The sequence below is a fragment of the Cryptotermes secundus genome, unplaced genomic scaffold (assembly GCF_002891405.2).
Source record: "Cryptotermes secundus unplaced genomic scaffold, Csec_1.0 scaffold131, whole genome shotgun sequence".
Taxonomy (NCBI): Eukaryota; Metazoa; Arthropoda; class Insecta; order Blattodea; family Kalotermitidae; genus Cryptotermes; species Cryptotermes secundus.
In genome coordinates, this window is record NW_019742552.1 from 586,210 (window position 1) to 601,027 (window position 14,818).

Genomic DNA, 14,818 nt, shown 5'->3' on the forward strand with positions numbered 1-14,818 from the left:
GCCAACTACGTTTTGGCATCCTTCTTACTTTCTTGGAGTGTGCGTGGAAGTTTATATCCATATTTAAAGCTTAAAAGAAGACCGGAAAACTGAAAAGATTTTCCTTGCACTTGACATGTCGTGAACCCAAGAGGTCAGGAACTGTTAAACACATTGCATCGCCCTACGTCTTAATGGAAATGGAAGTTTTCCATCTGCAGAATGTGTTTTAAAACTCCTTATGCCAATTCATTTGATAGAAAATAAGAAATTGAAATAATAAAAAGCAAACATAGAAACAGATTTTGCTAACTTTACACTTAGCCGTATGTTAATATTTCAGTACCTATGCCAGTTGGTACTCTGTCAACGAGACGTATTAAGTGTTTCGAATATGCGTTAAAATTTTCTCGGGCGATCAGCTGTGTAAGAGTTGAACAGGGTGGATAATGGAGACCGAGGAAATCTCTGAAACTTAGGTTTTTAGTTCAACATTGACACGGCTGATAGCCGGATACAATTTTAGTGCATGTATTCGCCATGAAAGCTTCAAATCTTACATCATTTGAACATGCTAATCTTATACATTTTGTTCATAAAGGTATTGTGACATATAGACCCGTTGCTAGGCAATGACTCGGTAAACACATTCCCGCGGGAGCCAACGGTCGAAACAACAGGACCAGTAAACACACCTCCTTAACAATAGAGGTTGTATTTTCTGCGTGATCCGTGTAAAGTGGTCATAAAGAAGGGTTCAGTTGAGAAGAGTTAGTTGTTTCCAGGAGTTGAGAGAGCTCACTTGAGAGTAGTAGTTGTCAAGAATTTTGTAGAGTTCTGGACATGGCAGTCCAAGATGACTGAAAAGAAAGGGCAAGGAATGAATTAGACTGTGCAAAGAAGACTTCGTGTGTGATTTGAAGTGACAGTGACACTGTTATAAATCCGTTGCCAGGACACCACTAGTGAAGACTGAGAACCCTGGTGCTTGTGTAACGGTGAACTGGGAGTGTGTAGAATAGCGATAGCACTGTAGTTTCTGTAGTCCCGAGTTCTAAATGTTTAAGGTGCACTAAATCCAATCATCCAATCCAGAAGCCATATTATAAGTCACCCTTACACGTGACAATATGATGACCAACAAACTGCCTCCATGGAACTGAGCCCCTTTTGAGACCCCGCTAGTCGCTCAGCTACTGCTCAATATCCTAACATTTTAAGGAATCCGAAGTGGAATTGTCGTGTTCAAAAGAACCTTCCACTTGTCCATATCCTGAGCCAGATCAATCCACTCCCTACCGCCTCATCCCACGCCTCTAATATCAATTGTAATAATATCATCCCTCCGTCTAGGTATTCTTAGTGGTGTCTGTCCCTCTGGCTTTCCAACCAGAATCCTGTATGCTTACAACTGTCGTGAGCGAACCTGTCCTACATAGACTCCTCATGTTCAATGTACCAGATCTCCTACCCATTTCCCTTAACTCAAGTCGCGTATCCAAATAATTCGGTCATATCCGAGACATTTTGTAGCATTTTGTAATATAATTATTTTTACGGTGAGGGGTTGTTACCCCTATGTTCATTCCCCAAGCTGGAGGACCACCGAATCTCGGCTGTCCGTGACTGCTTATTCATTATATTCGCAACTACCGTCCATATCTGGAGGCTGTCCTTACATCCTTAACCTGAGGACGCGCCATGCCGTGGTGACAAGGGACCTGCTTTTTTATTTTTTTTATTGCTAGTGAGGTGGGACTAAGTGCCTTGTACTGCGGCCACTTCTGGCCTATTGTACCAGCCCCAGATGATAGGTAAGGGTGATTATGGAGCAATTGGTGGAATGAAGATTGGCAGGGAAAACCAAAGTACTCGGAGAAAACCTGCCCCAGCGCCATTTTGTCCACCACAAATCCCACTTGACCAGACCCGGGATCGAACCCGGGCCGCCGCGATGGGAAGCCAGCGACTAACCGCTTGAGCTATGGCGCGGCCTAAAGGACCTACCTAATATTGATGATATTTTTATATTCATCACTTTACTGTTTAAAAGGGCTGTTTCATGTTAAGGATTTGGAAAGATGACCATTAATGGTAATTGGTAAAGATTTTAAAAGCGATTATCATGATCTCTTTCACAATGCACTCCAGTATTTGAATGAAGAGGATTTTCAAAACCTGTCAGGTTAGTCTCCAGTCCGACCGAGAATCGGACCCGCTACTCCCAGAAACATATATATAGGGCGTTACCATTATATTAACACGCTAGGTTGAAGGAGCTAATTGTGTACGAAATACGCCTTAACGACGAAACATGCGAAAGCCAAGTATGCATAAATGTAGCTTATAAGTAACGTACATATACAGTGTTTCACAACAAGTTTTGTGTACTTCGGGAGGTGAGTCCGAACGTAATGTCGAGTAAAAACATTGATGCAGCACTGGCCCCTATTTCCAGCTGTTGAGGATTTATGGATGTTTCAGGAACACACAAAAACAATAAACGGTATAGTTGTTCCTGTTCTTAATGAATTAAGTACTACGTCATAAATGATTTGTGAGAGAATTGAGTTAGAGCTCCACCATTCTTGACTGTGGCACTAGATAGAGATGGGTGGTCAGCTTCGCGTCCCAGCCGCTTTAATCCCGGGGAAAGAGAGCCTCCTCCCCACTAACCATTAGGTAGGAGGCTGGTGGCCCCATAGCCTGTGTGGATGATTTGTTCAGCTCGTAGCCCATATCCGTACTGACTGAGCTATCCCGGCGCCTCAAAAAACATAAACGACAGTGTTAATAAGATTTATTGGTAAATATTATGCGATACACGTTTAAGTCGACTGTTCAAAATGTCTGCCACACTTTTCAGTACACAACTTTTAGGCTCAAACAAGAGTTTACTGCCCGTTGTACTATCGGAAGTCTTCCAGTATATTCATAATTCTTCCCAGTAGTTCCACTCTCGTCTCTATTCTGGTCTGGTAGATCATCTCTTTCGTAAAACTCCGTAAAAGTAAATGACGCCGGGTTAAGTCCGGAGATCTTGGCGGCCAAGCTACTGGACCAGTGCGGCTAATCCATCGACTCCCTTAACGCTGAGTTAAGTTTCTTTTAATATCTCCGTTTCTTGTACAATCTGTCGGTATTAAGGACTATAAGTGCATCTTATGACATACTTAACCTGAGACTTAAATACTAACAAAGAACTTGTCGGGGAGGGAAATGCTTCAGTGAGCATTCTCTAGGAATCTATTTCGAGTGTGGCTTTGTTATTGTATGTATTACATTTATATGAAGCGCGTCGTTAGGTCGGTTGGCTTATGCCTTTTCAGTTTTCTGGGCTAGTAATAAATTTGCGACCAGAAAATGGAGGCGCCCAATCGTGGTGAAATTTCGTCCAGAGCCTTATCTCCAGAGGCACGTTCTCCTTTAAAAGCGACAGTTCGTTCATCATAAGTGCAGATATGAGTTTGATGTTCCTTCAAAACGAATGGTCCAGTCAACTCCTCTTCAATCAGGCCACACCACACATTCGCTGAGAATTGATGTTGAAATGTGCTTCCAGCTGTCCCGTGAGGGCCATCGGTGGTCCACAAGTGGGAGTTTCATATGCTGCTAAATTCATCCCGGATGGATTGATCTTCAACGCTGAACTGTATGGGTTGGGGAATCCGGCCATGTATAAGCACCTAATGGCAGAATTGACCAGAAATTCATAATCAACTGGCTACAGGCAAGAACATACACATCAGAATGTATGTAAAAAAAAAACACGCTCATGATTAGGCTATTTTGTACTAAATTCGGCATGCGCTCTGCCTCAGCTACGGGCTCTCATGCTGCATGTTCTTGGTTATATGGAAGATCTGTTACTATTTCCCATTTTACCAAACACTTGCGGGTTTCAGAAACGTCTACGATATTCGGCAACTTCTGGCTTACCACGTAATATATAAATGCAGTGGATATAAACCTACCCAATGGGAGTGAATTGTTAATTCATTTTACAAAAATACGCACACAGACAATATGATTTTTGCATTATCCCAATGCATGCCACGGATCAGAAACACGTGAAGCTAGAAAAAGCAGGGCATCAGTAGTGACTACAGTTTAAGTGAAACCGTCATCATTATTGCCAGTTGGAATTTCACAGAAGTACAAATTTGTTTCTTACACCTGTTAAAGCACCCGCAACTCCTCAATGGTTACAGAGGGCCATGGTTTTTTTTTAACGTTTTTGCTTAACACTGCCTCCTCAGGAAGTATGGGAGACCGACTGCGACATGCTGTACATTTTTTATTCCGTTCACAAAATGTATACGAGTGGTAGTTAAGTACAATTGACGCGGTTCAATTTGTAAACTTTGCCATTTTTGTTGTATTCGCAAAGGGAAATTAAAAACTGTGACTGATCTCTTCGGCATACCTGACTTCACATTCGTAGAAACTTGAAAATCGCAGAACAGATTATTATAAAATTTGATATGAGGAGATTTTACTAAAGTTTATTGACGCATTCCAGTTTGGTTAAAATCGGGAAACAACGAGGGATAGATTACATGCTTTTGTGCGCTCATCTCGTCCTTGACTCACAAATATTCATCTAAGCTAAAACTGTTTCGAAAAGAAGCCTGTAGAAAAATTAACATCGCATTTCAGATTCATTTCCTGTAAGGCAGAATCAACACCAAATATGAAATACAATATGCTACGCAACATGAAACGCGGCAAGACTCATTTGAGAACCGCCAATTTTAAATTGACAGTCTAGACCCAACAGCAACATAGCAATCTTGATGCAGTAGTCCGCGCACATCTTGTTGTTATAGAATCATTAAAGGAAAAAGAGAACGCGTCAAAATTTTACACTCTTGTTGCATTTCGCAACCTGTACAAAATTCTGAACAAATTTTCGGAATTACTGCATACATATTGTCACGTGAATGAGGGACTACGGCCTTTGAACAACGGAGGATAACCAGGGTCTGTCTGACTCTTCGATAACCCCACCTCGTTACATGTCCTCGAGCATCTCTTCGATATCCGCCTGTTTTGTTTGGGGAATACTTTTCGGTGGTTGGTGAATCGGTCTGGCCTCTCCCGTATCTGTACGGTGTTATACTTTGTCGGTCTGTCCGTAGTATTCTCTCTTCATAGCAAAGATGTGTCAGAACGCGGAGAGGAGCTCTTGTAGTCCTCGGGATTCAGCATCACTAGTGTTTGGCCTGGCCATATGAAATCACGTCCTGTAACAACCTGTGGTTGTTCAACATCGGATGGTGTCACGAGCTTGACTGGCTCAGTTTGCCCACAGGAAACATCTTCGTTCGTTCGATTGATCGGTCGTTTCAAGGAAGTTTCCGAAGTTTGGGATAAGCCACTGTGTCTCCCATATCGGAAAGTGAAGACTAGAGAACGTGCTTATCCTGCTATTATCTTTCGAATAGGAATATCTTGTTAAGACAGCGCCGTTAAAAATAGCCGAAGAGCGAACGTTTGCATACCTCAGTATGCCGTAAAATTCTCACTTGCGTTCCGAAAATTTCTAAGTCGAACCCTAGAGAATCTTTGGCTATCCTCGTTGGGGATTCCTCAGTTCTTCCAAGACAATACCGGTATAATACCTTCTCAGATATCTCTACAGATTTTTCGTACATAGGCCTAATCATCCTCCCATCTCTTTCGAAGCGAAATAACTTATGTTACTGATATAGCATTCTTAAATTACCTAACAAAGAACTTCTACGTCTCTACAAAGTAGAGTAAAGGTCAGACTTACTTGTGAGGCGTAGAAGAAGGACTGCAAAGAAGTGGAACTGCGATACATTCATCTTATAACATTTTCTAGACCCGTGTTCATGCTTCAGCTCCTGTCACTTCTTTCTGAGTAATCAGGTTAAATGCCAGTACAAGGGAATTGCCGGCTCGCTGCGTTTACAGCGTTCTGAGAGCCTGGCATGACCGACAGCACGTGTTGGCCGACTCATGGCCGGCAACTCTGATCGAAATACGAAGAGTTACGTAACTTTGCATTGACATATTCTGCTGAAGTGGAGAGCCGGTTTGATCCTACATCGTAAAATTCATGGAATGCGCGAGTATTGGCTACAGTCTTTAAATCAGATTAATAATGAAATACTTAAAGTTGCTTTATTTCTATTTTATATCTAGTCCTGGCATTATTAAGCAAACTTTGCACTAATTGTAAAAAATGAAGGCGGTTTCCTTGTGCTAATCCTTTTCTCTACATGTTTCGTCTATAAAAATACTGAACAAATTTCTAGGAAGCTTCACATAACACCCTAGGAGCACAAAGTTGACTTGTAAATATACCCAGGTTATCAAGAAGGGTTTATCGTAAAAGAACTTCTAGGCGTAATTGTCGTATAGAGATCATTTAGATTTATAATCGCTTGCATCCAGTATGGTTCGAGATGGTTTATAATTAACAAATTAAATTGAAGTAGCTGATGTTAGTCTACTCAGGTATATCTCTGATATGCAAGGGTATCAGCAGCATCTGCAATAAACTACTGTCGATATGCGGGCGGTTTCTGAGAGACGAATGAATTTATGTAAGGCAACCTAATGCATTCATGCGATTAAACACTGAGTTCTTATAATGTTTCCTTTCCTTTAGATGTTTCAGTCTCGATAATAATGTTGTCATGAACTATAAATTAATATGTATTAAGTAATAGAATTGTAACATATGGTATATACGGATAAGATATCTTATTAGGTAATTTTAAAATTGAATAATTGTGGTTAATGTACAATTACATTTAAATTACAAAAGCGTGATGTCCTCTCGTGGCATGATGTTGATACCATGTTTCATGAAAATCCATTGAAGTATTTCAAAGTTATTACATGAGAGAGACGTATGGACACACTGACATATCACAGGTCTGATCCTATCTTTCCATACGAAATAAGAAAATTAGGATAAAAACTGAGGGTACCATTAAACAGAAGCATATTCAATGAAAATAACAGCCGCCTATTCGAACGATTCACTGAAAAACATTCATATCTCTAACATCGTCGCCTGAATTGGTAAATTTAGGCTATACAAACACACGAAACATTCATTTTAGGAACGTTGCCGCATAATCACGGCGTAGAACACATGCGTAAAATGGAAGCATTTATAACAGACATGAAAGGATTTCCTAATGAAGCGCTGTTCTGAGTTTCAACCACCTCATGAAGGTTCAGGTTAAAAATTACAATTTCATATTTCATTGTTACTGAGATTGTTGTCTACAGGAATATGATTCCTGGTAGTTTAGGAGACCGGCACCAACGTTTCGAAATAACATACAGCCTTCATCTTCCAATTACTAAATATATGAAAGCTTTTAATTTAATTTTAATGACTTGAATTAATCTTCCGACACTCAGACACTACGATGCTCGCGCTATTAGTTTCTTAATTCGACGCATGAAATCAATAAATAAGAGACAGACACTGCATGAGACTTCCCCCACCGCTAGTAAACCATCTGACTTGGCTCCAGGATGACGTCTTGGGAGTGCGTCTCTACAGATGAATTTGTTCCTTACATGCGTTATGGTTTCATAATGCAGCCATGTTTGTTTAACTTTATGTCAGTTTTCGCTTGGAACATATCAGTATTCCAATAAATCTGTGTGGAAGAGAAACCCTGATACTTCGCCTGGAATTAAAAAAAAGTGGGAAATACGCTCAAATTTAGTGAGCACAGAGTATTTTTATTCATTACTGACCCTGATACCCATATATGAACATGCTTTCCTTGTCTTATAAAGGAAGAATTTTATTGGTACCTCGTATGTATACCATACCAGTACGCATCTGTCCACAGGTGTAAATTGTTAAAACTTTCATTAATAATGTAATGAAAGACGTTTGCATTTCTGAGATGGCTGCGATACTAACGCTGTGTAATGTACGAGGGGCGTTCAAGTTCTCCGATTTTTTTTCTCAGGACTGGGAGCAGATAGACACATGCGGTTTTGTTTAAAATACGTGTGCACTCTTTGTGAATGCGTAACAGAGATGGCAGAACTCTACGGCACACAGAATTCTAGTGGTAGCGGCGAGTGTGAGGAGTGTTTTTGATACTTATAATGGCGACGTTTTCGTTACAAGAACAGCGAGTAATCATTCGTTTTCTCCACTTGCGTGGTGCGACACCCATTGAAATTCATCGCCAGTTGAGTGAGACATGTGGTGATGGTGTTATGAATGTGAAAAATGTGCGTTCATGGGCGCGACAGTTCAAAGAAGGCTGAACGTCGTGTGACAACGAACCAAAACAATCCCGGCCTCGCACCAGCCGGTCTGACAACATGGTCGAGCGAGTTGAGAAAGTTGTTTTGGAGGATCGCCGATTGAGTGTGGAAAACATCGCCCCCAAAGTTGGCATTTNGCGTTCGCAGCGGCCATGGAATCATGGCGTCGACGTTGTGAAAAATGTGTACGGCTGCAGGGAGATTACGTTGAAAAGTGAAAAATTTTTTGTATGATTATTGTGTGAGAAAAAAAAATCGGAGACCTTAGAACTTGAACGCACAACGTAAAGTCATGAAATTTAACCTAATCATCGGTCTTTAAAAAATATGCGACTTTTATTAGGATAATTTTCTTGTGTGATGTAAAACAGGAATATGACGGCCGCACCAACGTGATATCTATCTGTTAATTTGGTGGCGGTAACTAATTGATAACTACTCGCAAATTAAATATTCTGTGGGCAAAGACCGTAAAGAAACATAAAATGCCGTATGAAATATTCTCCAGTCTGTGTAGCGTGTTATAGAACACTCATTTTATGACCCTGCTATAAAACACAGCAATGATTTATCTTTTTAAGAATCAACGAGCTGAAGTGCGTGTCTTAAGGACAGAATATGGGTCTTCTAACTTCGAGAACAAATGCTGTAGTGCCACATAAAATAGCTCATTTTCCTTGTAATGTGCACCCTAACTACACACGCGATTTCCTAATCTTAGGAAAGTTGCTGATAATTTACAAAGGACTGCATATCCGTCGCACCATCATGCATGCTCTTGTTTGATAAGAAGGGCAGTTGCAATGGCTCGCCCTTTCCAGATTACATATTCGCTCTACAGCCACTCATTCTTTTAAAAATAATAACAAGCCAATTCTTTCTCTGGAGGTATGTATGACATACCCAGTGGCGACACTTACATCAAGACATCATGCCACCCACACAGTTTATTCACTACAACTGAAATTCAGAAAACTTTATAGTCGTGGAAGAAGATGTGAAACTCATTTCTGTCAGGTTATTTCCTGATATTTCTTTTTCCAGGAGACGACGGTGGTGGAGACGATGATGAAGAAGAAAAGTTACCTTCATGCGGGGACTATGTTATGCACTTCATCACCCTCTTCTGGAAGCTCCTCTTTGCCTTTGTTCCACCAACAGGTGAGATGACTTTGTCAGACAAATTGCCTACACAGAGAGCCCACTACTGGCCAAAGGTTGCACGTTCTATGGGATGGGGACACACAGCTGTGCCATCTTCACTAACTTTGAGACTAATGAAAAATTTACACAGTACTAGTCGATTTGATTTATATTTATACATGTTGAGACACTTCCTGCAACCCCCATCGCCTCCCGAAAAGAAATATTTACCCTGCAAGTGGAAAGGTAGGCCACAACATAAATGACAGCCCTCAAAGAAAATAATGGGTAATAGCATATGGTGAAAACTTCCATCTTGAAGTTGCCAATTCCAGTTCTTCCAGGACTAGATTCAGCACTTAACACTGTTAAGTCTTGTGATTAACAAAACATTAATACTATTTTAACTTACACTGACACTAGTAAATTATTTTTAACATACGTATTCCACAGGTGGTTCCAACCTGTGGTCAGTAGTTGTGGTTCTTCTTTGTCTTTAATAGTCTGAAAACATATTCTAGTAGAATTTTTGATATTGAGTGAATATTGATTGTGTGTGAGGGTAACAGAATTCACTGGTTTGATGTATTATGGCTGGATGGCTTCACATTTAGGAGTTTAATATTTTCTCAATTTTCAAAATGAAGGTTTTGAAAACATCAGCAAATCAGCCTTACCATTGTTTTATCATACAGAAATGTCAACATATCTCAGCTTACTGCCATGAAACATCCAAAGACCCCAAGGACTCGGTATTGTTTTATAAATGCAAAAACGAAATTGCTCTTAAAATTAACACATATATTTACATTAAGGACTCTTTGACTATACAGGGTCTGGAAGGGAAACATGACATTTTTACTATTATACTTATTTAGAAGCCATCTGGTTTCCTTGCCAGACCCTTAATAAATATTATTAACTTTACTTGAAATGTAGAAGTCAGATTCCTCAAATTCTTGAAGCCTAATTTCAAATAGAACAGTTATTTTTTTTTATGTATGCAGCTTTTTGTTCAGTGACATGTTGTCTCCCCAGTGGCAGTTTAATTACATTCAGTATAGTTTTTCTTGTTGTTCACGCATGAAACAGTTTATAATTTACATTTTAAAAGTTCAGTAAGAAATGACAAATAAATAATTTCATTGCAAACAGCTATGTTAATGAAGTCTTTCAGTGAATTACCTAACTAAAGTGGAGTAACATAAAATTTCGCAACTGCTCAGTCAGTGAAAACATCCTACTTTCATGAAATCTGAAGGTCCATTATCATGTTCACAAATGCCCACCATGCCTGAGCCAGTGGAATGTGACCCACAGCTTCACATTCTATTTCTTAAAAATAATTTTTAATATTTTTTTCAGTTATGGCTGTTTCTTGTAAGTTTGTTCTGACTTTGAAATTTTCAGGTCAGAATTTTGTTATCATTTGTCGTCTTCCTCATACACTTCACGCCCATCACATTATCCTCAATTTAATCACACTAATAATATTAGGAGAAGACTTCTCTTTGTGTGGATTTCTTCATCCTCGTGTCACTTCCTCTTTCACTGACACAAATATTCTCCTCAGCTTTATGTCACTGTACAGCCCATGTTTTTCCTGTAGATATATATATATCAGGTTTCACATCCATACTGTAAAAAAGTCAATGTCATGAATAATTATAATTTTCAGTCTTTTTATACTGGGTTCTTTATAGGAGAAGAAAGTAAAACATATAAAATAAATAGTAAAAAAATGCTAGAATTTAATCTGTCCATCATTTCATTGTTAATATTATAGGAATTTCCATGAAATTATGGTGTAACTAATTAATCCTTTGGAAGTAGAATGCAGATGCATACAAAACCCACTGTTGAACATTATGCTGACATATTTCCTCCCACCCTTACAACGTTATTTTCTAAGATTTATCTTAATGTTATCATTTTGTCTACTTCTTGGTCTTCTAATTGCTCATTTATCCATTCATTTCACCGCCAACATCTGCATTCATATTTAGTCTTCCCCCACCTGCACTACAACCCATGGCATTTAAACAAGTATAAGTAGTTGCTGTGTCTAAAACTCTTTATGTACTACACAGTCCATCAACAATGCATTTTTGACAATCTGTGTATTACATAAACAGTTTTAGTTATGGTAATGCAACAGGATATTTAAATACAGGGTAGTAGCTGTTTGTTACTATATTATTTATTTTGGAATATTCAAACTTTATTTTAATAACTTCAGCTGGTGTTTTTACTAGATTATACGATGGGGTACCCAAAAGAAACCGAACTAATTTTTTTGTGGGCAGAGCTTTTGTAGTACCGCATTTTGCCTCTATGAGCACATAGAGCTAACATTCCTGAGTCGATAAGCCGACTACCGTTGCTTCAGAAGGTAAGGACTAGTTTCGGCAGAGTTCATAGTGACAACTGTTCTGTATGATCGTCGTTTTTGCAATGGCCCGAACACATGAAAATGTTGAAAAAATTCGTGAAATCATCAAGGAAGATTGATGACGGACCATTGAAGAAATTGTGGAGCTGACGGGAGTGACTTGGAGCTGAGTTCAGCGAATTTTTACAGAAGATTTGGGTATGAAAAGGGTGGCTGCAAAATTCGTGCCATGACTGCTGACTGCTGAACAAAAACAAGGTCGCGTGGAAGCATGCTGTGCTTTGAAAGAAGAGTCCCGAAATGACCAAAACTTTTTATCAGCGTTTTGCTGATGTTGCTGAGGTGAAGGAAAAAAACGACGGAGGCGCTGTCAAGCATCTCAAAAGATGAATTTAGACAATGTTTTGAAAAATGGAATAAAAGACTAGACAAGTTTATTAGTGTAAGTGGAGAGTACTTTGAAGGGGATTGAAGGTTTGTGCTTAAAATTTGAATAAATAAGTTTAAAAAAAAAATAAGTTCGGTTTCTTTTGGGTACCCCCTCGTATTAAAATAATGAATGTATTATTTGCTTTTTTGTATAAAGGAGTGCCATTTTCTCTTATATATTATCTGAATTGCTGAACACTGGATTACATCAAGAAACATGCGAGCTTCAGGTTTTGTATCGCTATTCCAAACATAGTGTCATGATCATCTGTTATTTTAATAATAATTTAAATTTAAATGTATCCAGACACATTTCATAGTTTCAATGATTGTTGGTGTCAAGATGTGTCAACAGCAAGGTGTATTTTCATCATGTAACATCAGTTCTGTGGATTGCAAAAGCTTCAGTGTTTCAAGACTGCAGACCCATGTTAAAACTTACTATTCTAACTCAGTGAAATAATAATATGAATAAATTAACTGGTGAGTAATTAAATTATAAATCACATGACTCACATATTTATTTAAGGAGTAGTGTAAAGTCATGGAAGTTATAACATGCAATAAAGCAAGCTTCCACAAACTGTGCTACTGTATGGCAGTATTAGCCCTTTCCATTGCAGAATTCAGTACAAAAATGCCTTCCATTTACATATTTCAACGCTACTTTATATAATTTTCATTACTTAAACCCAGCACATCGCTTGTACATGATTTCAGACATTTACAATGGTTCAGTGCTAATACCATTCTTCTTATGGGTGATGACACTGTGTAGACCTATATATTATAGGCTGTATTGCTGATGTTCCAAAGATTCTTATTGTCTCTATCTTAAATGCAAAGTGTTGGTCTTGTACTGTAGGTATTGTCAATAGATATTGGTTATTCTCCTAACCTTGAAGATAGAGACAGGATATCTGAATCACAGGCAATACAGCTCACATCCACACAGTTTCATCACCAAAAAAGCAAGTTCCATTACCAAAAATGAAGAACCACATTACATAGTTAGCTTGAACAATCAATAAATGGTAAGGAGAATTTATTTTTACTGATACTATTGAACATGTAACACCATAGAGAAGAGAAGTAGCAGGCGTATCTGAGTAAGCTTTCAAAAACAATAAGTGGATAAATTTGACATCTGATTATAGTTGCTAATACATAAATTTATTCCATGATTTTATTATTACTTTCTTACAATACAAATACTTTTTTATGAGGTTTTATGATGTTACATTTTGTTTTGTTTTAATTTTCTTTTCTATCATTTTCAGCTTTGAATATCAATTATCAGTACATTAGGCATATTAAAGTGTATCATGTTGAGTGAATTTTATTTCTTTGCAGTTATTCCTGAGTTGTATAATTGAATGTTTCTTTATGATTGCAATGTATGAACCAAGAAGAAAGTTGACGTTTTCCCCCATTATTTTAATTATACATTTTTCATGTGACCTAAAGGATAGTACACATTATATGTGTTCCTGAAACTGGAAGTGTTAGCAGAGCTTCTTTGATTTCTTTATATTCTAAAGATGTGTCATTACTAGGGACCGGATTTTTATGCCCTTATAATCCCTTAAATATGTATGCATTTATGCATGAAAAACTTCTGAAATATGCACTAAAATATAAACATAAAATTTATACCAAATATTAAAATTCATTTTACATTATTTTAAGACCAACAAATCAATATTTAAGTTCATTTTATGTAATCACTGAATGGTTCATTTGCAGTAAAAAACTATACTTAAATACAAATCATGCAACAAAGCCAACATATTTCATTACAAATTTAAAAAACCATTGGTACTCACATTTAGCTCTCCGAACTTTCAACTTCTCTTCTGTTACAGTTCACAATTACTAAGTGTTTTAGGTTTTCCATAGTTAGTCGCCTCCTATTATCTCGTAAGATGTCCTTATAGCGGGAAAAACTTCTTTCCACCTCACAGGAACTTAGAGGCGCATGTACAAAAGCCGCTATTTGTCCACTGTTAGTGATATTTTACTTGGCAGTTCAGTACGTTTACCGGCTAAAATTTCTTCAATTTCACAAATTTGTTCATATTCTGGGGTTTTTTTTTTTTTTTTTTTAAGAATGCTGTGTACATTTTCCTTTACTACTTCACCGTCTCTTCCAGGAACCGAGTTCAATTTGGAAACAGTGGTTTTGAATACACTTATCGATTGATACATAGTAATATTGCTGTTGTTTGCCTCCAGTGAGGAAGTAGCGGATGGAAGGGGAGAGACGTGAGCAGATATATAGGAAATATTAGTTTCAAATTCTGCGTTTTTAATACATCTTGGGCAATTTGAATTGATGCTGCACTTTTGGGATCAAATGTATTCACGACATTCCTAACTGTTTCTAAATGTTCGGTATAATAACTCACTGTACACAGCCACGTGCCCCAGCGCGTTAAAATTGGTTCTGGTGGAAGTGGAACGCTCGGTGCTATTGCTTTAAAGGCTTCTTTTCTGTATGGCGCTTTAACAAATACCTTCTTCACAGAAGACAGCAACTTGTCAACAAGCGGAAAATTTGCACGAATTGTTTCTGCAACACGGTGCAACCCATGG

The 14,818-nt window shown here is 38.3% G+C and overlaps 1 protein-coding gene across 5 annotated transcripts in view; it reads left to right on the forward strand.

Annotated features, from left to right (window-relative positions):
- The window catches only part of LOC111873277 (sodium/calcium exchanger 3), a 285,375-nt gene that overhangs the window by 229,410 nt on the left and 41,147 nt on the right, over positions 1-14,818 (forward strand). For all 5 annotated transcript variants that reach the window (XM_023867850.2, XM_023867852.2, XM_023867853.2 and 2 more), the window contains exon 5: positions 9,304-9,420. In XM_023867850.2, the coding sequence (XP_023723618.1) occupies positions 9,304-9,420 (117 nt within the window). The remainder of the gene's footprint in view (positions 1-9,303; positions 9,421-14,818) is intronic.